General features: G+C 41.8%; 5 protein-coding genes across 7 annotated transcripts; 2 read left to right on the forward strand and 3 right to left on the reverse strand.

The window, feature by feature from the left end:
* Positions 1 to 279: 279 nt before the first annotated feature.
* On the forward strand, positions 280 to 6,577 carry Nt5c (5' nucleotidase C). The gene is made up of 8 exons (XM_071719396.1): positions 280 to 507; positions 2,136 to 2,311; positions 2,792 to 3,019; positions 3,515 to 3,655; positions 3,719 to 3,876; positions 3,985 to 4,171; positions 4,261 to 4,401; positions 4,531 to 6,577. The coding sequence occupies exons 1-8, from the start codon at positions 318 to 320 to the stop codon at positions 4,885 to 4,887; spliced, it is 1,578 nt and encodes a 525-aa protein (XP_071575497.1). The 5' UTR covers positions 280 to 317; the 3' UTR covers positions 4,888 to 6,577.
* Positions 6,578 to 7,113: 536 nt separating this feature from the next.
* On the forward strand, positions 7,114 to 9,403 carry LOC139780663 (dynein regulatory complex protein 9-like). Its single transcript, XM_071719383.1, has 5 exons — positions 7,114 to 7,243; positions 7,574 to 7,979; positions 8,285 to 8,568; positions 8,630 to 8,877; positions 9,080 to 9,403. The coding sequence occupies exons 1-5, from the start codon at positions 7,114 to 7,116 to the stop codon at positions 9,401 to 9,403; spliced, it is 1,392 nt and encodes a 463-aa protein (XP_071575484.1).
* Positions 9,404 to 9,462: 59 nt separating this feature from the next.
* Positions 9,463 to 12,463, reverse strand: P58ipk (dnaJ homolog subfamily C member P58IPK). Its single transcript, XM_071719397.1, has 6 exons — positions 12,259 to 12,463; positions 12,058 to 12,168; positions 11,624 to 11,823; positions 11,206 to 11,531; positions 10,788 to 11,131; positions 9,463 to 10,695 (listed from the first exon to the last, which is right to left on the reverse strand). The coding sequence occupies exons 1-6, from the start codon at positions 12,302 to 12,304 to the stop codon at positions 10,277 to 10,279; spliced, it is 1,446 nt and encodes a 481-aa protein (XP_071575498.1). The 5' UTR covers positions 12,305 to 12,463; the 3' UTR covers positions 9,463 to 10,276.
* A 1,090-nt stretch (positions 12,464 to 13,553) lies between these two features.
* Bel (ATP-dependent RNA helicase bel) lies at positions 13,554 to 22,885 on the reverse strand. Of its 2 annotated transcripts, none has more exons than XM_071719389.1 (8): positions 22,413 to 22,885; positions 21,717 to 21,798; positions 20,959 to 21,476; positions 20,397 to 20,869; positions 20,005 to 20,309; positions 19,591 to 19,890; positions 19,184 to 19,501; positions 13,554 to 19,007 (listed from the first exon to the last, which is right to left on the reverse strand). In XM_071719389.1, the coding sequence occupies exons 1-8, from the start codon at positions 22,455 to 22,457 to the stop codon at positions 18,904 to 18,906; spliced, it is 2,145 nt and encodes a 714-aa protein (XP_071575490.1). In that variant the 5' UTR covers positions 22,458 to 22,885; the 3' UTR covers positions 13,554 to 18,903. The 2 variants fall into 2 exon arrangements, with proteins under 2 accessions (XP_071575490.1, XP_071575489.1); XM_071719388.1 differs by having other exon boundaries at positions 21,708 to 21,798.
* Positions 22,886 to 23,710: 825 nt separating this feature from the next.
* On the reverse strand, positions 23,711 to 25,697 carry Rpl8 (ribosomal protein L8). Of its 2 annotated transcripts, none has more exons than XM_071719398.1 (5): positions 25,619 to 25,697; positions 25,195 to 25,343; positions 24,802 to 24,943; positions 24,150 to 24,463; positions 23,711 to 23,949 (listed from the first exon to the last, which is right to left on the reverse strand). In XM_071719398.1, the coding sequence occupies exons 2-5, from the start codon at positions 25,330 to 25,332 to the stop codon at positions 23,770 to 23,772; spliced, it is 774 nt and encodes a 257-aa protein (XP_071575499.1). In that variant the 5' UTR covers positions 25,333 to 25,343; positions 25,619 to 25,697; the 3' UTR covers positions 23,711 to 23,769. The 2 variants fall into 2 exon arrangements, with proteins under 2 accessions (XP_071575499.1, XP_071575500.1); XM_071719399.1 differs by having other exon boundaries at positions 25,518 to 25,647.
* Between the last annotated feature and the right edge of the window lie 507 nt (positions 25,698 to 26,204).

A 26,204-nucleotide genomic window follows, 5' to 3' on the forward strand; every position in this document is an offset into this window, starting at 1 on the left:
AATATCACCCAGGCGCGATGAAGACGACAAAAAGTCACCAACCGTCCAATAGCGTCCCAGATACAAGAGTAACGACCAATCGCGTTGCGTACATCGAAACACGTGACCGAGCAGCGCGACCAATCGCGCGGCTTCGCCCGCGTCTCGCCGCAAACTTCGATCCGCGTCGCGTCTAGCGAATCGCCAGGTTCGTGGACGAGTGCGGAGGCGCGAGGCCATTGGCGGCGGGCTGATTCAAATCGGCCGCCCGCGCGGTGCGGCCAATCGCCGCGCGGCGCCGCGGTGGCTCGCGTCGCGCGCCCGCCAATCAGTCCGTAATGTTGCACGCGAGGATCGTCGCGACGTCGCGCCGCGTCGTCGAGACACGGCCGTTCGCGCGGCTCCGCGAGGCCGCCGCGTCCCATGGAGCGTCCAGGCGCACGGTGGGCGATCGCGCCCTCAACCGCGGCCACGTGTCGCGCGAGGACATGCGCGAGAATTACCTGAGGGTGCTCGAGAAGTTCAAGTGTGAGTAGCCAACGGTCCCGTGGCCGCGCGGCCATGCCAGTGTCAACGTCAATCGGCGACATTCACACGCGTGTTCTCACTCGTGTTAGTGACGTTTGCGTCCGCGCCGTGTTTATTCGTACGTCCGTCTCGCTCGCACGCGCGGAGGGTGCCGCGCATGCGCCCGCCACGTTCGATATATCGATAGGACACGCGCGCGCACGCGACCTTGACGCGCCGCGCATGCCGAGCGAATTATTGGCACGCAGATCGATCACCCTCCCCGCGGGAGTGGTGGCGGTACCGTTACGCGCATCTCCCCCAACCCCCAACCCCAGTCTCTCCGCCGGGGTCGCCGGGAATGGCCGGAGAGACAGGATCCGATTGAGTCTCTCTCTCTCGAGCGCAAATTTTTGACGCGGACGAGAGACGCGTGCGATTACGTATGCGACGGCGATGAGGGAAATTTTGACTGATCGCCAAGCACTCGAGTACACGTGTCCGAGAGACCGCTCATCGGCGTGGACGATTAGCTTTTTCCTATTGAAGGATGTCAAATATTGATTGTTCTTTTTTTTTAGCAAGGAACTGATACGAAGTAAAAACCTATGGTGCTGCGTTCCATTTAGGATTGAATATTCAAAGAAAAAGAGAAAAGGACACTTCCTTTCCTTAACGCAATCTGAAATGCAAATCTTGCCTCAAAATTCTCAAAATATATATGTAAAACCCCCATAAATATATATATAAATACATAATGTATACATATTTTACCGTCTATAATATACAAATATAAAATATAATTTTATCGTCTATAATTGTAGGAATTAATGGATACGTTTATTGTCACCCATAAATTCGAGGAGCTTCGATAAATTAAAGAAACAGGAGGCACTGCCATCAGGAGAGAGAAAAAAACGATGCGCATTCACATAAATTTGTCGCGGGCGCGAAAAACATGGTGGCCCATCGAAATTTCAATATTAAATGCCCGTGTCTCTCCGGCCGCGTTGACAAACTTACGAGCCGCAGCTCGTATATTTATCGTCGCGGTCGGACGACGCGAGAGATAACGCCGTGCCGTCGAAGCGAAGTTATTTGAGCGAGCGAAACGAACAGGAAAAGTACATAAATTAATCATGAGGTTGTGTGTCTCTCGGCTCGCCCGACACATTCCCGCGATCGTCTTAATTAATTAATCCGCGCTGACGAAGAGCGGCGTAAGGAGGGCGGCCGCGCGCTGCGGACAGATTAGATTTTAGATCGCGCGGAGATCGGGTCTCTCACGGCACGACGACGGAGAGGAGCGACGAATGTGCCGGGCAGAAAAATCTAGGACAGTGAAAATCGGCCCCGGTATCGCGCGCATCTATAGAACGAAACGGGAGCACCGACGCACCGAATTGATCGCCAGTTAGGTCTGGAGGAGTAATAACTGTAGTTCATTCCAATCGAGGACTCTCGAGGCTCACGCGAAATTAAGATCGGACGCGAGCGATATCCGATCCGCATCCAATTCGCGGAGAAGCCGCGTCCCTTTACCGCATCGTGCCGCAGAAACCCGACTTTTATCTTAGATCAGGTGTCCCGTGCCTTTTTTTTCTTCCCCAGAGCTCCCAGATTAATTATCGTCGGTTTTTTTTTTGCAGCGAAAAAACTGCCGCAAGATGTGAATCCCAAGGGCGTGTTCGCCTGCAACGAGCTCGACTTAAAAGAGGTCCAGGTGTATGGATTCGATTACGATTACACGTTGGCGTGTTACAAGCCGTCTATGGACTACTTGCTTTACAGCCTGGGACGTGACATGCTTATTAAAAAATATAAGGTCTCTACTTTGTAACAAATTCGCTTACTAATCAAATCGATACGATACGTAGGCTTGCACGCGTGCAATTTTTTTGCTTCTTCAGGTACATCTCACCTCGAGTCAACTTTTTGTGAAAATGCAAATGAAGAGAATGTTGTTACTAAAATGTTTTTGAATATATTTAACACTTAATAGGAGAAACGTATTTTGTCGCGAGCGCGCTTCTAGCATCTATAATCATTTTCAAGAAAGTTATTATTTAATTCTATACGAAAATAGTTTCGATGTATAGAATTAAATAATTTTCTTTACCTTTTACTATTGCTTTCCATAAAACAGAAAATAGTTCCCGTGAAAGATAAAAGAATTAAATATAAGAGTACGCAAAGCTTGTCCTTTATCTCAAAGTTATTCAGAGATTCTCCCGAAATCAAAGGACAATTACGGCCGATTAGAATTTCATCTTGAAATTCGCTTAAACTCGCTTAATTATTCCAGTATCCAGAGGGAATTGCCAATCTACAGTACAGAGAAAATTTCGCCGTCCGCGGCCTCCATTACGACATCGAGAAAGGTCTCCTGCTGAAGCTCGACAGCTTCTTGCAAATTCAATTGGGCGCCGTTTATCGTGGCTTGCATCCCGTGCCCGACGAGGAGGTCCTTCATCTCTACAAGAACAGGATAATACCGATAGCTTACGTGGAGGCACCCCATAAACACTCTCACGTAAGTTCATTATCGAAGAACCCCCCCCCCCTCGATAAGATGGGGAAATCGGCGAGTAATGCGTAGCACTTGAAAGCTTGATGCACATATTTATTATTATTTTTTTTTAATAAGAGAACGGGCAACGCGCATGGTTTGTTTAAAACTGTAAAAACTCGGGATATACTTCGGAATTTTCAAACATCCATATGATACGATCTGTGGCTAAACAACTATTCTTTTAATTATTTTTCTAAATATCAAAAAAGATTTTTGCTCTTATACTGCGACAGAAAAAGCAGCAACATTTCTTCTCACATGTGTACGTTTTTACTTGTAAAGAAAAATTCTAATATATTAAATGCCCCACCTTCTCTGTTTTTTGCATCAACATGTGTGTTTTTCACGATGAATTGCTTCGATTATGACGTGCAGAAGGCAAGTAAATTTATATTCGCACAATATACATAAAATTTTTTTAGAATATTCAAGATTCTGACATTTATTTCTTTTCAGGATGCCTTACATCGCACGAAAATGGTCCAATTAGCCGATTTGTTTTCGGTACCGGAAATGAGTTTATTGTGCAACGTTACGGAGTACTTCATACAGAATCATATCGATTATCATCCGGAGATACTATTTAGGGACGTTAAGGTGAGCAATCAAAGTATAATTCTGCTAATTGCTTTTATAATAAATTTTATGCGATCTTTATAGAATTCTGTGCAAAGCTGCCATCCTGTAATGCATCAACTAGTAGCGGAAAATGTGTCTGAGTACCTGGAACAGAATAAAGATTTGAGAAGATTTTTCGATCGACTTCGAAATGCCGGCAAGAAGATGTTCCTGGTCACAAACAGTCCTTTTCATTTCGTGTATGTTTCTCAAGTGTTGGCAATCTAAATCATCAATTAAATAAAATCTATAATGTTTATGCATATTACTATAATTACTAATTGTTAATGTTAATGTGATATTTGCAGTAACAAGGGCATGCAGTTTCTGGTCGGCGAAAATTGGAAGAATTATTTCGACGTGGTGATCGTTCAAGCGAGAAAGCCAAGATTCTTTACCGAGGAATCGCGCCCCTTGAGAATCTACGATGAAGTTAAACAGACGCAATTATGGGATCGAGTCACTAAACTCGACAAGGGTATCATATATCTTGAGGTAACTTTCTATTTTAATATCCTAGAAAATTATATATTTATAATTATGCGCATATATTACATATATTTATTAACCGCGGAACATTTTAGGGAACAGTTAAACAGTTGCAAGACATGACCGGATGGCGAGGACATCAAGTATTGTACTTTGGCGATCATCCATACAGCGATCTGGCGGACGTGACTTTAGAGCATGGCTGGCGAACGGGAGCGATAATAAAAGAATTGACGGTAATTTAAGCAGAATTCCTATTAATCTTTTTTGTACGAGCTAATCTGCTTTCGAGAAAGAATGTTGATGTGCTGAATTTAATATAAATATAATGTACGATATATAAAGGGTTATAAATTACATTACAGCACGAAATCGAAACTTTGAATGATCCAAAGTTCAAGGAAAGCGCGAATTGGCTTCAGATGTTAACTGGCATAATTGAGGAACATCAGGATTACGAAGGACACGAAGTGCAAAATGAACTGGACGAGTGGATAAAGGAACGGGATCAATTGAGAAACGAGATTAAATATGTTTTCAACAAACAATTCGGCTCGGTGTTCAGAACATATCATAATCCGACTTATTTTTCAAGGAGACTGTTCAGATTCGCTGATATCTATATGAGCTCGATCACAAATCTGTTAGAATACTCCACAAGTCATACGTTTTATCCCAGGAGAGGTGTGATGCCTCACGAGTATACTAGTTACTTCGTATAAAATGTCTATATTTTTAGAAATATTCGTTTCTCTCTTATATAAGTACTTTTAGAGCGTACGATCAAAATATTTCGCGTTGCAGAATAGTATTTGCGATCATGAGAAAAGCTGATATATTCGACATCACAATGTAAAGCCTTCATAACAGAGAATCACTAATTCAGCGCAAAATACTTCCGCCTTATTATTAGATATGCATGCGTAATTTACGTGTACATATAATGTGAATCTATATCGATCAACGTTAATGCGCTTTTACAGCCATGTAGTTACAGGTAATCTGCATTGAAATGTAATGTATGTAAACGCGATAAAACGGCGTATAGATCATGAAGGCTCTTACGTTATTATTATTACCATGACAATAGCCATATTATGTAAAATGAAAATACATCATGTTATAAGGATTCCAGCCAGAAATAATCCGTCGAATCAATGTCGATTTGATCGAATCGATGTGTTGATGAATCGTCGAATACTGAGTGATATTTTCAGTATTTTGTGTAAAAATTGTTCCTATCATAATTTTTTTTATGTTAATTGAGCAATTGCGAATATTTCTGTTAGATTTCTGTGTTTTGGTCAATTTACTACATCAAATACAATGGGTGCGTTCCGTTTCACGCATGATGCATCACTTATCCTTGTTTAACATTCGGTGAACAACAAGGACAAATGATACATTATGCGCATGATGCGTAAAACGGAACGCACCTAATATATACTTATATGCTGTGCTTTTCGATTTTACATCAATTTGATATAGAATTGACCGCGCAAAAGACAATAAAAATCTTATAGAAATATTCGTAATTGCTCAATTAATATAAAAATAACTATAATGAAGTCGATGATGAAAAAAATATAAACCTATATCGACTATTCATCGACGTATCAACATTAAATCGACGTCAATTCGACTAATTTCTGGTTGGAGAGTAAAATGTATACTATGTATAGGATAGGAAACGGCGTAAAAGTCGATCAGCTATACGCAAAGTATTATTGAGCTATAAAACTCGTTATATATTTTGAGATTAAATAATTTATTTTTCATAATTTATGTAAGAAAGAGAGATAATGCGCTTTTGCGCAATTAGAATGAAATATAAATTTTGAAGAGAATGCTAATTTAGATCGTGTCGATACTCAATTATTTTTGCAATGAGATTGATATTTATTGTTATACGTGCATAATAAATACGTTACCGTGCATGATAAATTTAAATTTTAACTTGTAATATATTTATGAATATGCCGTATATCGAGAACAAGTATGAACGTTTCGCGCGTATGCAATTCAATTTTTATCCGGAATTTATAAAAAGAAAGAATGCAATTTAATTAATATTAACTTTCCTTCTAACAAAAGTTCCTTCTAAGTAATCTGTTTAATCTTATTCCTTATTTCTGTATAAAAATGTGCATTAAAAGCAAACGTTCGTTTAAAGTTTAAACTCATCAATGTAAAACAAAATTATTTGTTATCACGGACCTGATTTATTATATTCTTTATAGAATGATTTGATACTCAGCATATTCAAAAATATAATCGTTAAGATAACCGTGTGTTCAAAAGTATACAGAAATATAACTATTATTAAACGAAAAATGCTAAAGTATATTTATTTAGTATCTTTGTAGACGAAATGTATTATTGTTGCTAAATATATCTTTATTTTCAATACAACTGATTAAGTTTCTATGTAAATATATCACCAAGATAAAAGCATCTTTCAATCTCTGTCTGTCACGTTTACTGATATTTCTTTGTTTCCAATTTGCCTTTCAAATTTTTACAAACTTGACGCAGCAAATTTTATATAGCAATATGACTTGGGAAGAGATTAAACCAAAGATCTCAGTGCCATTATTTTGTGCACTTGCACTCTGTATATTCCTGGCAGATATTTTAATTGACGAGAAAAAATAATTAGGAACGGAAAATAATAATAAAAAGGTTTGTATAAATATGGTTAAATTTCTGATAGCAATCATGAAGAGAAACGACGCCCGGGCGAAGTCCGGGTAACCAGCTAGTACTAAATAAATATAAGCAACATTGCATGCAAATATTTAAGCGCATTTTCTATAAAGTATAATTTAGTTGTATCAACTAATTCTCTCTTTTCTCTTCTCTTTTTATTTATTTTCATATTTTATATAAAATGGCATATATCATTATATAATACTATGTGTATTTATGCTATTTTAGCATATCCCGATATGATGGCAAATGAACTGGAAATAACTCGAGACGGACAAGCATTTCAAAAGGAAATGGCGCTGAATAGATTATCATCAATAACTTTTCAACAAGCTCGTAGAAATGTAATTCATGTCAATGACGTATCAAGTACACATACCATCGAGAAAACGCTGAAAGAGTCCACTGACATGTTCATCCAAAATTTAGACAAAATCTCTAAGGTGGATATTAAGGATGAAAAAGTAAAATAAAATTATTGTGCTTATCTACATAATTGATATATATTTTTAAAAACTTACTACTTGTTCAATGTATATTTCATTTATAATTTTATTTAATTTTGCCGTGTAATACGAAAAGGATCTGAATAATTAGAATGTACATTGATTTTAATATATATGTATAACATATTAAAATACCACAATATATAAAATTATTAATAAAATTCTATCCAGAAATCTGACATGTGAATTATAGACTATCTAAATCTGAACTTGATACTTATTATTCAGTCATTACATTTCATCAAGCCTGAAACGCCTTTGGAACCTCCAGAATCGCCTGTTGGCACACTATCGTCAAAAACAGAAGATTCGAAATCAGAAGATATCGAGGTGCAGAGTGCAGAGATGGAAATTTCGCCGGTCGACTCTTTCACACCGCTAGAAGCGGCCGCTATATCTTGTGTCCTCGAGGAGTGTTTGGATCAGCTTGCCATAATCGGATTCATGATACCGGCCGATGTCGATCCACGCTGGGACGAGACGTTTAAGACGATCGACGAAACATATGGGGTGCCTGATGAACCTAGAATGATTTTCAGAGAAGACATGGGCCTGTTACCAGTCGTACCCACCGAGGCTGAAAAAATGCAGAGAGACAGGTGCGCAGAAACACACCCTCGTACACATTATAACACTTGTGCAAAAATGTACTCTACATTCTATTGCTTGGATATAACTGGCAGGTGTGTAAAGTTCCTTAAAAAAATATCACATGATCTTACAAAGATAATACGTTATTCCAAGATACTTTTTTCGGAGCTTTGCATATGTTAAACTTTTTGCAAAAATGTCTTGCCCTTCCATTATCCTAGCTGTAATGGAAGTAAGAAACTTCGAAGGGCAGGATGCGCTTCGGACAATCGCTGATTTGCTTTCACTCCTTCAACAAATAATCTACATTTAGGAACTATGTGTGTGAGGTCCTCAAAAAAGTCCTTCACGAAATAAGGACTCATGGGAGGTTCGACAGTCTTCAAGAAGAAGTTGATAATATCGCGAAGAAAGAAGAAGGCGAACGCAATCTCGAAGAGAGCGCCCAGAAATGGCTCAGCCAAGCTGAACAGCTTCGCGAGCAGCTGGAATCCGACAAAAAAGCGAACGAGGAAGACAGGAAAAGGACGATAGAACTCGCGCAGGAAAGCGACGCGCGAGTCGACCACGCGATATTCTTAAACAGCGGGAAATTGGGTAACGCATAATTCATATAAGTGCGCTTTTTGCTGGTTCTGATCGAGTATATTGTACTCAGGCTACGCGGAAAGATGGGCGAAAGCCAGATTGGAACAGCAGGAACTCAAGCTGCAACTGCAAAAGAAAGATATGCTGAACAAACTGAGTGAATATTCAAAGGAGTACAATGCGGAGCAGATCATCTCGGCTGAAATGAGTGCTTACTTAGGAGCGGACATCAAAGAGAAAGAGGAGCAGATAGATATGTGGACGAAGAAATACAACGAGGAGATTGTGGAACGGCAGCACGAAATCGACGAGTTCAAGGTATATCCAGAAATTAATAGAGAGTAGTAGAATAAATAATAATCCTTACAGTATATATATTTTTAATTGAAAATAAACATATAACAAACATACAAAAAATGAAAATAAAAGAAAAAAGAACAAAATAAGTTGTTTAGTATAATATAACATGATAGCGTGAGCTTTTAAATGATGACTCATGACCATCTTGATCCGCTGATAGAGACTGATAGAAAAACAAAAATTAGAGATGGAGAAAATGCGCGCTACAATGGATAAACGACAAAAATTTATCGACGAATGTATCGCCGAGGAGGAAGTGTTAAAAAAGGAAGAGAAGCTAAATAAAGCCGCAACTATTATCCAATCGATATGGAGAGGTCACATGGTGAGGCAACAATTAGGAAAGTACAAAGGTCTGCGAAAACGATTGAAAAAGCGGAAGAAATTAAGCCAGAAAGAAGTCGATAAAAAAAAAGAAGAGACAAAGAGTACACAGAAGAAAAAAAAGAGGACTTTAGTGCCTGAAAAACCACAGAGAGTTTGATATTTTATTATTGTAAAGAGTTACCGCTTTCTTTACACACTCTAATAATGCCTTCGAAGTATCTGTATAAATTATTCAAATATATTTTTAAACAAATATCAGAAATACAGTATTTACATGAAGGTCTGACTCACACACATGCAAACATGACAAGCGCACAGCATTGTTCTATACATCTCATTTGAACATTACCGAGTACGAATCCCGTACGCGAAAGTAATGATATAAATATATCGGCTCAGTATCGTACTCGATAAAGGCATAACGTCTCTCGGACTTATTCGATCTAGTTGTTCGCACATTCTCAAGCTAAAATGAACAGCCGCTGAAGCAATCAGTGGCAGTGTGATAATCACTGTACATCCCGTCCGTATCGCGATATACGCGGGAGATAATCACGATTTTACCAGTAATATACAGATCGGTAATGCGATGATAAAATTACATGCGACAAAACGTCTATGTGCGAGCCGAAATAGATTATATTCAGCGCTCAGTCTGCATGTACTAGAGAGTACTGTATTACAAGTTTTTTTTTTTTGCAGTAGACGAACTAGTGCGGGCGATTAAATCTACCTTCGCGTCTTATCAAATGCCGAGATAGTTGTGTTGCCCGGTATCGCGAGATGGCCGCTGATCTCTCGACATCAGTCTATCGACACGTCGACACAATTCGTGCACATAGAATCTCCCGAGTCCGTCTAATAATCGGGTTAAACACGTGCGATTTCCATCGAGACGAGGTAGCGAACTAAAATTCGGGCTAGGGCGAAGTGAAGATCGTCCGTCGCGGACGAAGCGACGCGCGCGCGCGCACGCACGCACGCGTTTAAAAATGGTAATTTCGCTATCACGACGAGATTTGCGGCGTGTTTAATTGAAGTGGAACTTAAATTGGAAGGGAGACCCGTGGAAGTGGTGGAACTCCTGGAAGGGATTGAAGCCCTGCTGGTGTCGGCCCGATTCCGGATCCAGAGGATCCTCGCCCTGATCGAATTTCGCCCTCTTCTCCTCGTCCGTGAGGACCTCCTTGGCGGCGGCGATGTCGATGAACTTCTTCTGCGCGCGTTTTTTCTCGTCGCCCTCCTGGAAATTATCGGGATGCCACTTCTGCGCCGCTTTCCGATAAGCCTTGATGATATCCCGCTTATTCGCCGTCCTTGAGACGCCCAAGATCTTATAGTAATCTCGCGACTCCGATATCTTTTGCCGTTGTTGCGCTTTTTGCAGTCCTTGTTTGGCTCTTTGGAAGTTTGAATCTATCTCTAATGCATCCTTGAACTCTCTGATCGCTATTGATGGAAAAAAAATTTATTCATTACATTACAAAGTGCGAGAATTCTATACATACTTCGACACTATAAAATATACAAGACTAAATTACCATCGTCGAACATTTCCGCGGCAAGATACGCCTCTGCACTGTCGCACAGCACATTCGGTTCCCTCCTGATATTTAACGCCTGTTGGCAATTATTGATCGCCTGAGTCGTCTCAGAAGTTTCCGCGTAACATCGGCAGAGATAATGGTAAGCCGTAAACTGTACTTTCGGTTCACTCGGCTCTTGCGTCAATACACGATTAGCCGAATCAATGCACACCTCATAATCCTTATCCTCCAGCGCCATCTCCGCGTCCTGCAGCAACTTCTTTATCTTCCTAATCTTCTTATAAAAGGGGAAACATTGCTTATGGTCTGGATCGAGCTTCAAACATTCTCGAATCTCCCTAAATATTTATTCCAAATTAGTGCTGCGTTTTAACAAAAGTATCAGCGATTATTCTCATGGTTAATTGCTCACTTTAATGCCTCGTCAACTTCCCCGAGACGGTACAGCCAAGTCGAGAGCTTGAAGAAACCCTCCGTATTATCGGACAGCAATTTTGTAGTCGAACGTATGTCGGATATGGCGCTCATAAAATCTCCAAGGGCAACATGGCTCTCCGCCCTGCGTTCCCTCAAATAAGAGGACCACGGGCATATCTCGATGAGTCGAGTGATCTGCTGCACAGCTGCTACATGATCGCCGTTGTACACAAATATATCGACTAATTTCATTTCTTCCCTAGCTGGGTATAACCTATCTAAGGCATTCAAGGCATCCCTATTATTTGGTTCTAATGCTAGCTGGAATAAGAACAGGAGGCGTGAGTCGTTCGCCCGTAAACCGTACAGACGTAATGTAAAAACATAATGTAAACACGAAGGGGACAACGTACCACGTTGCGAAAGTCGCTTTCAGCCTCGTCGAAGTGGGCCTGCTTGAGTAAAATGTTGCCGCGCTGCAGCCTCGCTGGCGTGAAATCCGCCTTCAATTCCAGAACCTTGTCGAGATCGAGGAGGGCAAACTTGGCTTTGCCAAGCGCTAAATAAACCGTGCCTCTCTTGTAGTACGTCAGGTAATTGCTCGGGTCCCCCTCTGAAAGAAATTCGCTCTTGAACGCCGGGGACCGTTCTCCTCCTCTCTGACACAAGGTCAGCTGACAACGTTGGGAGCTTTCCAGCAAGCGACACAAGTCCACGCAAGTGTCGTTTCGTCTTTGTTACTCATTGTCAAAAAAGAAAGATTGAACGACGTTTCTGTCGACTTGTGTCGCTTGCTGGAGAGCTCCCGTTTAAAAGACCAAGCGCAAATTCGGGGGATTCAACCTACCAACGGCTGCGTGATAGTGTGACAGCGCATCCTGCAACTGGCCCTTCGCCAGGAACTCCCTACCGTACTCCAGATGTTTCGTGATCTCCGACTGCGAGACACTTCCGACCACTAAAAAAGAGTCAGCCGTTATCAGTCGCTCATCGGAGAGACGGGCTGGTTTTATTCAAAAGGGTGAGAAGAGGAGGTTAGGGTACGTACCGTCGAGGGTTATATCCAGCAATGCCACTATCAGGAAACCGTACATGACTGGGGGAGGAAAAAAATCAGTTCCACCGATGTGTTATGCTGTAAACAAGGAGACTAACGCGCTCGGCACCGCCAGATCGACACCTAACCATCCGATAACACAAAACCGTTCAGCCACGCCGCCATTGCGATCGTGGTCTTATACGATTGGTGAAACCGCGAATCGTGTCTCTCCCACTAATGAACCAGGACAGATAACCTAACCCCTCGCGGCGGGGGAGATAAATGTCGGAAGCTCGCGCGAAATATAGTTCTTTATGTAAATCTCGGATATCGTCTATCGTCTAGACAATTTTTTATTGATCTGCTCGGGGCTAATTAAGAAATTTATATGTTTTACCATTATTTATTTCACAGATTTAGTAATGAGGTAAATAGGCCAACAATACCCTAGTACAAATTACAATAATTTTCTCTCATCAGTTCTTCATATTTATGTTAAAACTAAACTAATTTATCAATATAACATTTTATTTAACTCGTATTGTTGGCCATTTACTACAATACTCCTTGCATTGCATAAAACGAGCCTAATGATCTAATAATTTTTACAGATTTATTTAGCCTGAAAGTGGGGGGACTAAACTCTTACTTGAGGAATTCTAAACTTGGAGCAAACTCGGAATAAATTTCCAATTATTATGTATGATTTATCGTCCTTAATCTGATCTTTAAATTAATTGCTGGTCAATCCACAATTTATAGAATTACTTGAAACAAAATTTGTATAGTTTCTTGCTCATGATCCAATTTTTTCTACCCGTCAAAAGACAAGTGATTAATAATACTATTTCCACATTAATGAAATAGGACGGGTATTACGTGATAAACTGATTATTATAATTAAGTTAATTCGTAACTTGGTCGGCCACTTTAAAATAAAACACATCTCGCACTCGACGCGAATCAATTTAAAAAGATTACATACATTAATATCTGTTCTTATTAAAGACTGCCCAAACAACCACTGTACATTCCAATATTTTGAAGATTAATTAGAGAAAATTATAGTCTAATGCAAGATTAAAGATTAACTAAAGATTCTATACAATGCAAGCTCTTGCTGAGGAATAATCGAACTTGGATTCTCGTAATTACAGGTCGCATGTATACTTTTTCAACATCCGGCACGAAGAGTGGCCACACAAGACGATTATAAAAGAGACTTAATTACTTTTCCTCGATACGCAAAAATATCGGAGCACGCAGGTGCAAGGGAAGCGACGAAAGAGAAGCACACGCCTTCATCCTTTTGTAATCTTTATTATATTCATTTTTGTAGAAGTCTCCTGTCACTCTCTCTTCCTTCTCTTCGCGTAATACTATAAATAAACGGAAAAATTCACCGAATGAAAGAACATCGAATTAATATGTGATCGTCCCGTATGAGGTAATTTTTTTTTTTTTTTTGTAACAATATTGACACTCTACATCAATTCTTCACGAGCATACGTTTTAAATATGCCTACACGCGCGACAAGCGCGTGTACAGGAAGAGCGTCTAGAACGCTGAGAAAGTGAGGAAAAGAGGGATCGAAGAAATGTAAAGGAAGAAAAAGAAAAGAGAAACGCGCGCAGGGAGATTTATTGCTAATGAAGAATAAATATACGACGCATGCTGATGAACCTCTTCCTTCTTCCTCTTTGATCAATTTCTCTTCTCCCCTTCCACATCTTTAGAGACACTCTCCTTCCGTCAATTTACCCAACGTGCATATATATATGTATGTATTGTGTATACATCATATACAAATACATACATATAGCCGTGCAACAGTTCATCGGAACATTCGGTAATCTTTGTTCGAATATTCGGTTTCTTTTTTCGCCTCTACATTAGCGCGTGTAAATGTGCAAATTATTAAATAAGAGACCGACAGAATGGTACGTTCACCGTTCCGTTCAAAGACACCCCTCCCGCACGGGCAATGCGAGTGAAGTGATTAGTAGTATCATTACGGTTACAAGTTAAATAACGCGTGAGGAGTGTGTCGCGCGACGCATCGTACGCATGTCGCCCACCCCTCCGTTTTTTTTTCGCCGCACGCAGCAAAAATTGAAATTTTTCCTTCCTCCTTTTGCCTCCCGCGCCCACCACGCATCTCCCCCAACAATCCGATTACATGCGCACGATTATGCGTCCTCGTACCAAATCGAAAAAACGCTCGGAACAAGTTAGAAGACGTTTCTTTTGCCATCCCACCTCGCTGGCGCTCCTCCGGAGAAACGGGCGCGCTTCTCTTTTTTTTTTCTTTGTTCTCTCACCCCCGCGAGAGTCCGCGCTCTCGTCACCTCCCAAGGGGGAGGATCGCAAGAGTGGAGAACCACGGAGAATGCGCGCCCGTTCCTCTTCTCGTCGTCGGGAATCGAGCCCGATCGAGCGCGCTTATAAATGTAAAATAATAAAAAATACAAGACTACTCGCACGTGAACAATTTGCGCCGCGACTCGCCGGCCACCAGCCCTCTCCCGTCTCGCCCGGCGTTCAATAGTATTGTATTTGTCGCGCGCGCATTCGCGTTTTTACATTTTCATACGATGTGCAATGTGTTCCTCTGCGGAATTTCCTCTCCCTTCTTCGATAATGATTGCAGTCACAGTCAACGCCGCTTTTCCCTTCTCCCTCTGTTTTTATTTTTATTTTTCCCCTCGTTCCCCTTTGATGCCTGTGTTCGTTCGATTAGCCCCTCTCTCATTCTCACTTCTCACCAATCTTTTCTTTTCCCTCGCACTATACTCTTTAAATTAATCTTTCGTCTGATCATATATTCCGTTCTTTATAACTGTAATCCGTAAAGTGTTTCTTTTATTTATTTTTCCCCCTAAGGCTGCTCGTCCGATATACTTCAGAGGACCAAACATGAGAAAAGAACGTGTACAGTACAGAAGATACATTTACTGTTTACCTTCCGAAACGTAGAAAATAAATACTAAATCGATCAATAAATAATAATCGCAGTTATCGTTCTCTATTTCTCCTAAGTATGCTAATACGATATTAAAAAAAAAAAAAAGAAGTCATAGTACCGCACGATTAAATTTATACACATTTATGTCGGTTTACTACACGGTGGACATTTTGACTATCTTGCAGGAACGTTCGACAATAATCAGGTTTCGACGTTAACGTCATCACGGGAGAAATAACAAAGCGAAAGTTTCTCTGCCAATCGGTGATCGATACCGATCGTGGACGCTGTCACGTTGAAGGGAAAATATTAAGTTAAGGGGACAAACTCGCGGAAGTGGTGTACGTTGTAATCACCGGCCGCTCGAAATGTATCCCTCTCTCTCTCTCTGCCCACCATGTAAGTCGGAAAAGAAAAAAAAGCGTTCGTTTCGAAATGCAATAGGACTGATTAAAAACGCGGCGCGACACGCGATCGACGCGTCCGCGAAATGCCTAAACGCATCGTACAGTTGAACTTTTAACCCTTGGATGCGTGGCCTCCTAATGGGATAAATTTTCAAATCGCGAACAATATCGACAAAAGAATTACCTAAGAGGAAAGAAAAGGTCTCAAAGTCCCACCCCGTTTTCATGCATCCAAGAGTTAACGTGTTTAAATTTGATCCGTTACGCAAAATCTGCCTTTGTTCGCAAAATTTCAATTCTCCCCGTGGGAATCGGGAACTCTACTGATACCTTTTCCTTCGTCACTTTTTATAAAATAATACAAAATAAAATAGGAAAGGAGACGCAAGAGAAGCCTGCGTGTATGTAACGTCAGTCTCGGAACCGACGCAGAGTCTTCCCTACAAAATGATATACACGTTGCCGTGCACGAGAGATTGGCACGGCATGAAGAAACGATACCGCCGTTCGCGAAAGGATTCTCCATAAGTAACGTTCTTGGCAGGGCCTCCGAGAGCTGACGTGATAATAGCCTCGATGACGAATCGTATTAAAAATTTGAGAACACTCGCACCCAACGGTCGGAAGCCAACGATATCTTTTTTTTTTGTTTACCTCGTTAAACGCTACCCCAACCCCTTGAATGCTCTATGATGAAATAATTATTCGATCCCTCTCGTAAAAGAGGCATTCACACCTTGGTCCACGGTCACACGGCATACGATTCACGCACGCGAATTGCACTATTAAATCTAGTAATATAACAGGTATAAGTATGACATGTCTAAAAATCCTGTCGGTTGTGACGCAAATCGAATTTGTACTTTTTCCCCTCACGTAGTAGATTAGATAGACGAAGAACCCGACGTTTTTTCTTTTATTTTTTTTTAAGCACAAAACGATATCGACATCCTACAAAGCCCTATACCCAACGTCATCATTCAACCGGTAAATGACTCGCAAGCTCGCGTCATCTATTATATCGTTTAATGCGCGTTTACTTTAAGCAGAAACAATGCCCTAGAAAGGTCCCCCGGGACCGCAAGAGCCTAGCGTTCAGCCCTCCCCGATCGGACAACAGCCACGTTGTCTTGTGTTGTGTTAACTGTTTAACGACTTAATATTCTTGTTCTCAGCTCAAACAACCTGAGCTAGTTTACCTTCCCGACATTCAATACCGATTAATTAATACACATTTATTTGTATTTGTTATCCCGTTAATTGTTCGTTTCATCAATTCGCGTGGAAATTGAATGTCACAAGATCGTTCGATATCACAGTCGTTTTTCAATTATTTTAGTGTTATGTATTTATATATATAACGCGCGTATCATACTGATAAATACAGCTAGAAAATAACATGAGTGCACCCCGTGTGTCTCCCTCAAGAGGCTTATGCTGCTTTCTATCTTTTCCCCCCTCCCGTTATTTTTTTTTTCTTAATGAAGATAGAGCCCGCTATGTCAATGCAAAAAGCATCTCTCCCTTTGCTCTTTGTTTTTAATACCCCTCTGTAACTGCAACCGTATTTTTAATCTGTCTCAATATAATTTATCTTCCATATGAGCACTCACACATTCGCATTCGGTACTGCAGACTAAGATTTTCTTTTTATAAAGCGCCATACCAATTTCGCAGGGCAACGTCTCCGTTACGTTTAGAAATGCTATTCGAGAAGCACGCTTCTACGTGGGATCAACGCAGTTCCGTCTGTAGAACTACAAGCTCAGGTACATAAAACATTTATATATACCTGCTCTTTCCACTAAAGCATATCTAGCCGCGTATGTACAGTGAAACCTCCATATTCGTTATAGGCATCTCTGGAAAATTTCGCCATCAAGACTCGCTGCAAACGTTCACAACTTGGAAGAGAAACAGTGCAAAGACGGCAAATAATTTTATCAAAAAAGACAGAAAGATTGTTTCTTTAAACAAAAAAATCTTACGACGAAAAGTGGAAACTTTCCTTTCCGACATTATATAACCGCCGTATATATATATATCGAGGTCTCACTGTAACAAAGTTATGAGAATAACTTATGAAAATAACTGCCGGCTTTGTAAATCGCATGAACGCCGTCTTGAAAATTTCTAAAATTATCAATGCGTATATCAGGCTATAATGAAAATGTGAGATTTCTAAAGGTATCCTAAGACGTAGCCTGTGTTGCCATTTTCCTCTTTTTCTCAATATCAAAACCGTCGATCCCCGAAAAATTCACGTGGCTTATTTCAAGTAAACCATATATTGCCGGCGCAATATCGTCTCTCTTTGGGGACGGCAAAACAACAAAGTACCATTCGTCGCTGAACTACAGCAAATTAAGAAAAAAAAATAATAATAAGGAATCATCATGTAATCTATGGCGACGGTAATTTGGCGTATCCTAGGCGTATCGATAAACGTGCACGTGTATAAATAAAGAATTATATGCCATCCATTTGAACGAAACAGCATGACTTCTACTGGCCATTATGGTAGCAAAGGCAATACTTAAAATACTTGTGCATTAAAAATGTTTTTTTGACAACAGTCAAACGTTTATATTACGCTATAATTACCGAAGATACGCCCCACCGTACCCCCTATAAAAGAAAAAAAGAAAAGAAAATGTGTAAATAATAAAGTTACGATGAGCCCCCTATAATCTCGACAGGAGTTCTAAAAAATTTTACTAAGTTTCTTCAGCTACTATGTGTTACATCGTTATTCCCTCCGAACAGGGACTAACGACTTACCGATTTGATTCGTTAGTGGTTATACTACTTGTGTTTCTCAGCACGCACGGCAACGAAATGTTGGATGGATCTCTAACTAATAAGTGTCGAACAAATCCTATTTACCATACTCGCACTTTTTTTTTATGGTGAGATCATTCACATTTGAGATATCATCCGGCGATCCACCGATGATCCACCGGCGCGAATACTAAATTGCACGCAGGATTTGTCAATGTCGCTCACGAACAAATGTAATATAGTGGAATTTAAACATAAGTATTCTTTTTTTCTGCTTTTCACCCAAAAACTCGGAGTGCACAGGCAGTCGAGCGAAAACGTGAATACGTATTATACGTGAAACTGTCTGTACTCTGCGCATGTGTACATGTATACGCGCGCAAAACACGTGCGTGTAGTGTCAGACATAATAATAATGTCGTGTCTTCCTTACATATAATTGAATTTTCGTGTAGAGTAATAATAATTATGATGAAGTAGAAAGAGATGGAAATAATCATCTACTTGTCCCATCCTCCCCACCAGTCGGGGCCGCCGCTGTTGCCATTATTAGTGGAATTATTGTACGATGAATTAAAGTTACCTCCGTAACTTGAATAACCGCCTGTAATAAGAAAAATAAATAAAATATTGTAAATATTGTGTTAAAAAAAACAGCAATTATACTATTTAGATATCCCATCAGCTTTTTAAATTAATATTCTAAAATCAAATATTAATAAAACATTTTAAATTAATATCAGAGAGAGAGAAAGTGATATCCTGTTATTAATCATTTACCTCCGTAACCACCAGGTCTAGATGGCCCATTACTACGACCAGGCCCAGAACTGGGTTGTTGACGATAATCTCTTGCACCAAAGCCGCCGCCAGTGAAGCGTCCCTTGGTGCCACCACCACCACCACCGCCGCCGCCGCCACCGCCGCCGCCGCCGCCGCCACCACCTCCTGGTCGCCGAGAACTACCTCCGGAATATCTCGCTTCGTTAAACATGTCATCCAGCCAAGTTGGAAGTTCCTGATTGGCTTCGATAAGCAGAGATACCAAGTCGCGTACCAGATTATGATTCTTATGGTTGAAAAATGATGTGGCCAGACCTGAATTACAAAACGAGACGCGATGTAACATGTATCTATTTTTTGTCGAACGATTGCTAGCAGTGCAATAATTCCAAAGTAAAACTAACCTAAATTGCCCATACGTCCGGTACGACCGATACGATGAACGTATTCCTCAACGTCGCCGGGCAAATCAAAATTAATGACGTGTTTAACGTGCGGTATGTCGAGGCCACGCGCCGCCACTGCGGTAGCGACCAGGATCGGCGCTTTGCCCGCGCGGAAGCGACGCAATGCTTCCTCTCGTTCGCGTTGAGTCCTATCGCCGTGAATGCTGGTAACCGGATATCCCATTGAGGCCAAGTATTCTTCGAGCATGTCGGCACCTTTCTTAGTCTCCACGAACACTAGGGTGAGTGACTCAGCAGCTGCGTAACACAAGCGTAAAGCATTAACCTTTTTATTGCATTACCAATTATAAAGAAATTTTTATACCTAGAAATTCGATGTTAATTCTAGTCTAACTCAGTACTAGAACTTACTAGGATCTGCAAAGTTGCTAGCCTGCAGCAAATCAAGTAGGTATGAACGTTTGTCATGTTCTTCCACCCATACAATCTTCTGTGTAATGTTCTCAGAAGTCGATCCCACACGACCAACCGCCAAGAAGATGTAGTTGCTGAGAAAATCTCTGGCTAACATTTGAATCTCTTTTGGGAAAGTGGCAGAGAACATGAGAGTCTGTCTCTCTCCAGTCGGCGGCATATTATCTTCCTGGACAATACGTCTTATCTGCGGCTCGAAACCCATATCCAACATGCGATCTGCTTCATCTAGTACCAAGAATCTAAAACACAAACATAAATAATGAATAAATGGAATAATAAATTGATTCGTGTTGTTCTTAGGTCAATTATTGTTGATGTAAACGTACCGGCAATTATGCAAGCCAATTTTACCGCGTCCCAACATGTCCACCAGACGCCCAGGCGTTGCCACAAGTAGATGACAACCGCGATCCAACTCGCGCATTTGATCTACTATGTTGGAACCACCGTATACGACCGCGGGGCGCATACGCGATCGGTATGCGAATTTCCGCGCTTCGTCGTATATCTGCGTAGCGAGCTCTCTCGTGGGGGCCAGCACAAGACCCAACGGATACTGCTTACGCCTGCTGGAGGAGTTCGCTTGCGGTGGTGGCGGTCGCGGCCCGCTCTCGTAAATCTGATTCAGTATTGGCACTAGGAAGGCTGCTGTTTTACCGGACCCGGTTTGAGCGCAGGCCATCACGTCACGGCGATTGATAATGATCGGTATCGCGTACTTCTGTACCGGTGTAGGCTTGTCATATCCTGCCAAGGCGATGCTATTCTTTATTATCTCTGTCAGCTTAACCTCGTCAAACTGAAAAATTAGAAAGCAAGGGGATTAGATAGTGGTGTGTGTGAAAAATATAAATACCAAATAAAGTCCCGTGTATGTATTGTACTCACAGATGTGATGTGTGGTGGTATGTTATCTCCGGTAGCCTCAACTGGGATATCCTCGTATTTGCTAAAGTTGATCCCAGTATTGCCAGTACCAAACAGCTCCAGCTCAACTCGCTCATCCCTGGCAGTGGGGACCGTCCAGTCGACTTCGCCTCTGCCGCCTCTGCCACCTCTGTCATCGCCCCATCTCCCGCCGCTACCTCCCATCCTGTCATTTCTGTTGTCCGGCCAACGATCATTTCGAATAGGCTCCTGCCAGCGATCGTTGCCGCTAATTGGTCGATCGCGCTCGGAGTTGGGGTATCTAAAATCCCTTCCATTTTCCTGACTGCGCCTATTGCGCCCACCGAAGCTCCCGAAGTTCGCGAAATCGGCGTCGCGAGGACTCCGCGAGTCCCGATAACCGCCTCTGGCCCTATCGCGATCATCCCTTTCTCGGTCGCGATCGCGATCTCCCCCTCTGTCTCTGTCAGTAAACGATCTTGAGTTGGAAGAGTAATTTAAATCGGCGGGTGGATTACCTGTTGAGAAAAAATTCCACACTTATGTATTCGTTTCTTCTTTGCTAAAGCAATTCGATTCCACAAGCTAAGATCAAGCGACATTCTGCTGGCCAGTACACGCTTATCAGCCCCAACATGTCGACTTGCTATATTGTTATGTATCACTTGATACTCCGCCATAAGAATCACATGCGATAACGAGCGTTGAATTTTTCAAAGCAACCTCGCGAATTAGCAATTTTTACTTACTGTACTCACTCGCAGCTTTATGACGAAGATGCGGTGGAACGTAGCGGCCCCCACTTGGTTGGCGGGAGCCCTGCAAGTCCAGATCAGCTAGCTGCGGGGCACAGAAAGAGAGAGCTCAGGTTAGATCGAGCCTGGTACTCGCGACCGCGTGACATTCGCGCGGATAAAGTCATTATCATTCGGTTCCCGACGATGAGTCATCTCGATCCGCGAAAATCCGACTTGTGCGCTCCCCCCCCCCCCCCGCCCCCGCCCCCTCCGCGCGCAATCCTATCTCGGGAACAGGCGCGAGAGGAAGAGAGCGAGAGAGAGAGAAAGAGAAAGAGATAGGAGAGAGAGCGAGCGCGTCGCGACACGAGGCAATAGGCATGCCGTTCCCGGAATCGCTTGCCGCCATTATACGTAGCGTACGTCACGAGCTGGCCGACGAGTGACGACGGCCCATGATGCTCTCTCTCCCTCTCTCTCGCTTCGATCGGATAAAGGAAATTCCCCTTTCGTGCGTTCTCCAGCGAGAATCTCCGCGTTTGGAGATCCCGAAAGGGAAAATCCGGACCGAGATGTGCGAAAAACCGAGAGGGGAAGAACGGGAAGGGGGGGAGGGGGAGGAAAGGATTCGCAGGACGCTGGCCCCGAGGGGAACAATGCCTCCTGCCTCCTGCGGACCCTGCGGTCCTTTCTCTCGCCCTTTTTTTTTTCCCTTACCTGCTGCTCTAGACCTGATCCATTCTGGTTGGCTGCATTACTCATATTACTCCGCCTCGGTGCGTAGGTTTCGCAGCTCTGTCGCTTGAAGCCCTTTTAGCTCGTCTACTCTTGCTCTCTCTCTCTCTCTCTCTCTCTCTCTCACACACACTCACACGCGAGTCGAAAAAATTCCCAACGCGTCCCAACGCGCTCTGTCTCTTTCTAGCTCCTTCGCTTTCTCTCTCTCTCTGTGTCTCTCGCTCGGTCTCTTTGTCGTCTCGCGGACTGATATATACGCCTCGCGCAGGCGATAGCCTCGCTAATCGCGAATTCGGCCCGATCCTTTATCAGTTCGTCGAAGAACGGCGCGCGCCGGTCAAGTCTTTCGCTGAACACGATACGGAGGGATCCCGGAGGCAACTGGCGTGAAGGAAAGCGCGAGAGGCCCCTGGCCGCACTTGACGTTGACGCAACAAAAATGGCCGAGAACCCGAGCTGCCAAAATGGCGGCGCCCCGACTTCCGCCGGATGTCAGGGGCGACGGGACGCGCTAGTACCCGGGAGGGGAGAACGTTCTCCCCCCCCTTTTCCTTCGTATGATCGACGTCGAAGAGAAAAAAAAAAGAAAAAGAACGCCAGGCGCGAGAAATCGCAAACTTACGTTAGGAATATTTTGTATATATATATATATATATTTATTAGTTCTTGCACGAGACGCGTGCGACGATATGACCGATCGAAAACGCGGTTGGTAATGATGTCGAGTTACCGAACGCTCTCGACAATTTGAAATTCGCGAGCGTATACATTTTTTTTATTTCATACGGAGATCAGGATTTTGTTCATGTAGAAAAGAATCCTATCGATAGGTCTATTCCTTTTTAACTGAACTTCTTACACGGTTTATCTTTCCTCTTTTCCTTTTCATATTGGAGAGAAAAAAAGAAAAGATGAACTGTGCGAGAAGTTCAGCTAAATAGATCTATAATTACAGGGTGGGCGCAACAAGTCTTTGTCTGAATAGATGCATCTGATTGCAAACTGATCAGAGATCCCTGCAGGATTTCCTTTCGTCGTAATAAACGTCAATAATTCAGATATATTGGATTATAATAAAAATAATTATGTCATAATAATTTCAACAACGATAACAAAATCCATCTTTTAGTCTAGTCCCGAACGAGAGATTATGCCATCCAATTAAACATAGGTGCAGGAAAGATCGGTTCATTTCTTAAATAAAAAAGATCAGTTCGGCTTCAGTTGCCCAAAATACCTCACTGGAATTCGTAGAATTTGTTCGATTGTACAGCGAATGCAGTTTTGTAAATGTTTTCCTTTATTGTACAACATGTCATCAAATTTAGCGTTTAATCTAGTCGTCCTTCTTCGTGTCGGTCTTGCCTCCCCTGATTCTTCCGGTACGACGAGCAGCAATAAGACCGATCTTACGACCAGCGCTGGTGCCACGCTTGACGGTGGACGCCTTACCGATGTGTTGATGGTTACCACCACCGTGAGGATGCTCCACGGGATTCATGGCAACACCACGAACCTGAAAAAATTTCGAGTGTCTCAAATACGGCGAGAAAGCACCATAGGCTCGATGCAAAAGAGCTTTACGTTCATTCAGTTAAAAAAAATTTCCACAAATTGAAATTCTTCAGGTTTCAAATGTCTAATTGCCATCATTAAGAAAATTTAATTCTCGTTACACATCGTGTCAGCAACGAATGTGAAAATCAGAAGGCATACCTTAGGCCAGCAGTTCCTCTTCGCCTTGTATTTGTGGTAAGCCCTACCGGCTTTAAGTATAGGCTTATCTATACGTCCACCACCAGCGACGATCCCAACCATAGCTCTGTTGTTGGAAGGAATGACTTTCTTCGCGCCCGAAGGTAACTTGACCCTAGTTTTCTTGGTGTCAGGGTTGTGGGTTATCACTGTGGCGTAATTGCCAGAAGCTCTGGCCAATCGGCCCCTGTCACCGGTCTTCTCCTCCAAATTACAGACAATTGTACCTTCCGGCATCATGCCGACTGGCATCACATTTCCAATCTGGAGGTTGGCTGGAAAACGTTATATTATTTTGTCATTAATAAAAATTCATATGTAATGAAGCCAAGAAAAACGCTCTCTAGATATACAATCAAATTTAAAACATACGGCAAATAAGAGCAAAAAAATTATACAAATATACTATATAAATTCATTTTCATATTTATATTAAAGTTACTTTTTATATTTTACATTACTTGCTATAACATCAGCATTTTGCTCTTATTTGCCTTGTTTTAAATTTAATATGTAATAAATTCTTATAAATGAGAGTGGTTGTTTTAAATAAAGCATCATTAATTTTACATTGTTCCATTCAATGTCATTTAGAAATTATCGCTGGGCATACCTTTCTTTCCGCAATACAGGAATTGGCCGGTGTACATTCCCTCTGGCGCGATAAATAATTCTTTACGCGTTTTGAACTTGTAAGGGTCACGGAAGTGCACCATCGCTAACGGCGCGCCGCGACCAGGATCGTGGATGATGTCCTGAGTGAGAAAAGAAATAAACCTCATATAATATCTATTAAACTAGCTGAAAACATTTTAGTAACGTGATAAATATATCCTCAGAAAGAGCCTCTAATTTGACGTCATCTAATCAATCAGACGTAGGTATGTTAGAAATCATCATGAATACAAGCTGAATTAATTCACCAGGCCTCGAAAATGCTGCTCTGAATTCTACAGTCGTGCTAATTGGAACATTATGCCAAGTAGAATAGAACATTGCTGCAAACCTTGACGACACCCTTGATGAATCCATGCCTCTCGGAGAAGTCCAGAGACCGCAGCTTCGGTGCTCCCTTTCTCCTCTTGGTGTGGGATCGGAAGACGGATCCCGCACCTTTACGCTGCGCGCGAATCACTCGACCCATGGCTCAAGAACCTGAAAAGAAATCACGGTATCGTGAGCCTCGTCGCGACGACACTCTCGCAACACACACCACGCTCGTTACACGTTGTGCATTTCAGCTGGCGCATCTTAACCTCACGATGCCGCTCGAGGTGCGAATCTTATCATTTCGCCGACTCGCGAAAATATCGAGTGTATCTTACGCACGGAAAACGAGGATCACGTAATTGTGAGCTTCTTTCGACAGATTCGTCTCGAGCGCGGTAGATCGATGCGGATAATCCGCGCCAGCGAAACCCCGTGCGTACCAGAGGAGCCGACGTCAAACAGAGGGAACGAGGGAAGTGAAAGCGGAAGAGTCAGCCGTGATTGGGGGATACCACAGTGCTTCGCTTGATCGAGTAGTCAGCCCGCTAAAACGGCGTTCGATTCAAATTCGTTTCCTGTGTGCGCCTAATCCAATTAATTTATATTTTACATACATTTTTGTATTTTGTTATGTTTTAACGAATTAGATGAGCAAATAAATTACGCGTTAATTATAATAGACGTAAATAATTCTTCAAACTCACATCTAAAAAATAATTTTCTCAGCAAAAATTCAATATTGAATTTAAACAATTTTTAATATATTTATTTACTATAGTAACTTATCTATGTACTAAATATACTTAATCAATATATTTAATTTAATTATATTTAATTACATATTAATTATATAATTATGCTATATAATAATCGTTATATTACAAAGTCTTACTGTAAAGTCTCATTACATTTGCTTTCTTTTAAAAAGAAAATTCTATTAGGAAGATTTGCAATTTTATATGTCATAACTATGCTGAAACGCTTTTTTCTCTCTAATAAAAATTCAATTTCAGATAATTTAGATAA

The sequence above is a fragment of the Temnothorax nylanderi genome, unplaced genomic scaffold, assembly GCF_030848795.1.
Source record: "Temnothorax nylanderi isolate EJ_2023f unplaced genomic scaffold, tnyl_v1.0 TNYL_tig0291_pilon, whole genome shotgun sequence".
Lineage (NCBI taxonomy): Eukaryota > Metazoa > Arthropoda > Insecta > Hymenoptera > Formicidae > Temnothorax > Temnothorax nylanderi.

Excerpts from the sequence above, each read along its gene's own strand:
- Nt5c (XM_071719396.1), top strand. The coding sequence starts at position 318 with ATGTTGCACGCGAGGATCGTCGCGACGTCGCGCCGCGTCGTCGAGACA. Across the intron at positions 3,020-3,514 it reads CACCCCATAAACACTCTCAC|GATGCCTTACATCGCACGAA; the intron begins GTAAGTTCATTA and ends ATTTCTTTTCAG. Across the intron at positions 4,402-4,530 it reads CGATAATAAAAGAATTGACG|CACGAAATCGAAACTTTGAA; the intron begins GTAATTTAAGCA and ends ATTACATTACAG.
- LOC139780663 (XM_071719383.1), top strand. The coding sequence starts at position 7,114 with ATGATGGCAAATGAACTGGAAATAACTCGAGACGGACAAGCATTTCAA. Across the intron at positions 8,569-8,629 it reads CTTAAACAGCGGGAAATTGG|GCTACGCGGAAAGATGGGCG; the intron begins GTAACGCATAAT and ends TATTGTACTCAG. Across the intron at positions 8,878-9,079 it reads ACGAAATCGACGAGTTCAAG|AGACTGATAGAAAAACAAAA; the intron begins GTATATCCAGAA and ends ATCCGCTGATAG.
- P58ipk (XM_071719397.1), bottom strand. The coding sequence starts at position 12,304 with ATGTACGGTTTCCTGATAGTGGCATTGCTGGATATAACCCTCGACG. Across the intron at positions 12,169-12,258 it reads GCTGGATATAACCCTCGACG|TGGTCGGAAGTGTCTCGCAG; the intron begins GTACGTACCCTA and ends ACTCTTTTTTAG. Across the intron at positions 11,132-11,205 it reads GAAGTTGACGAGGCATTAAA|GGAGATTCGAGAATGTTTGA; the intron begins GTGAGCAATTAA and ends ATAAATATTTAG.
- Bel (XM_071719388.1), bottom strand. The coding sequence starts at position 22,457 with ATGAGTAATGCAGCCAACCAGAATGGATCAGGTCTAGAGCAGCAG. Across the intron at positions 21,799-22,412 it reads GATCAGGTCTAGAGCAGCAG|CTAGCTGATCTGGACTTGCA; the intron begins GTAAGGGAAAAA and ends TGTGCCCCGCAG. Across the intron at positions 21,477-21,707 it reads TAAAGCTGCGAGTGAGTACA|GTAATCCACCCGCCGATTTA; the intron begins GTAAGTAAAAAT and ends TTTTCTCAACAG.
- Rpl8 (XM_071719398.1), bottom strand. The coding sequence starts at position 25,332 with ATGGGTCGAGTGATTCGCGCGCAGCGTAAAGGTGCGGGATCCGTCTTC. Across the intron at positions 24,464-24,801 it reads CCTGTATTGCGGAAAGAAAG|CCAACCTCCAGATTGGAAAT; the intron begins GTATGCCCAGCG and ends AACGTTTTCCAG. Across the intron at positions 23,950-24,149 it reads AGAGGAACTGCTGGCCTAAG|GTTCGTGGTGTTGCCATGAA; the intron begins GTATGCCTTCTG and ends AAATTTTTTCAG.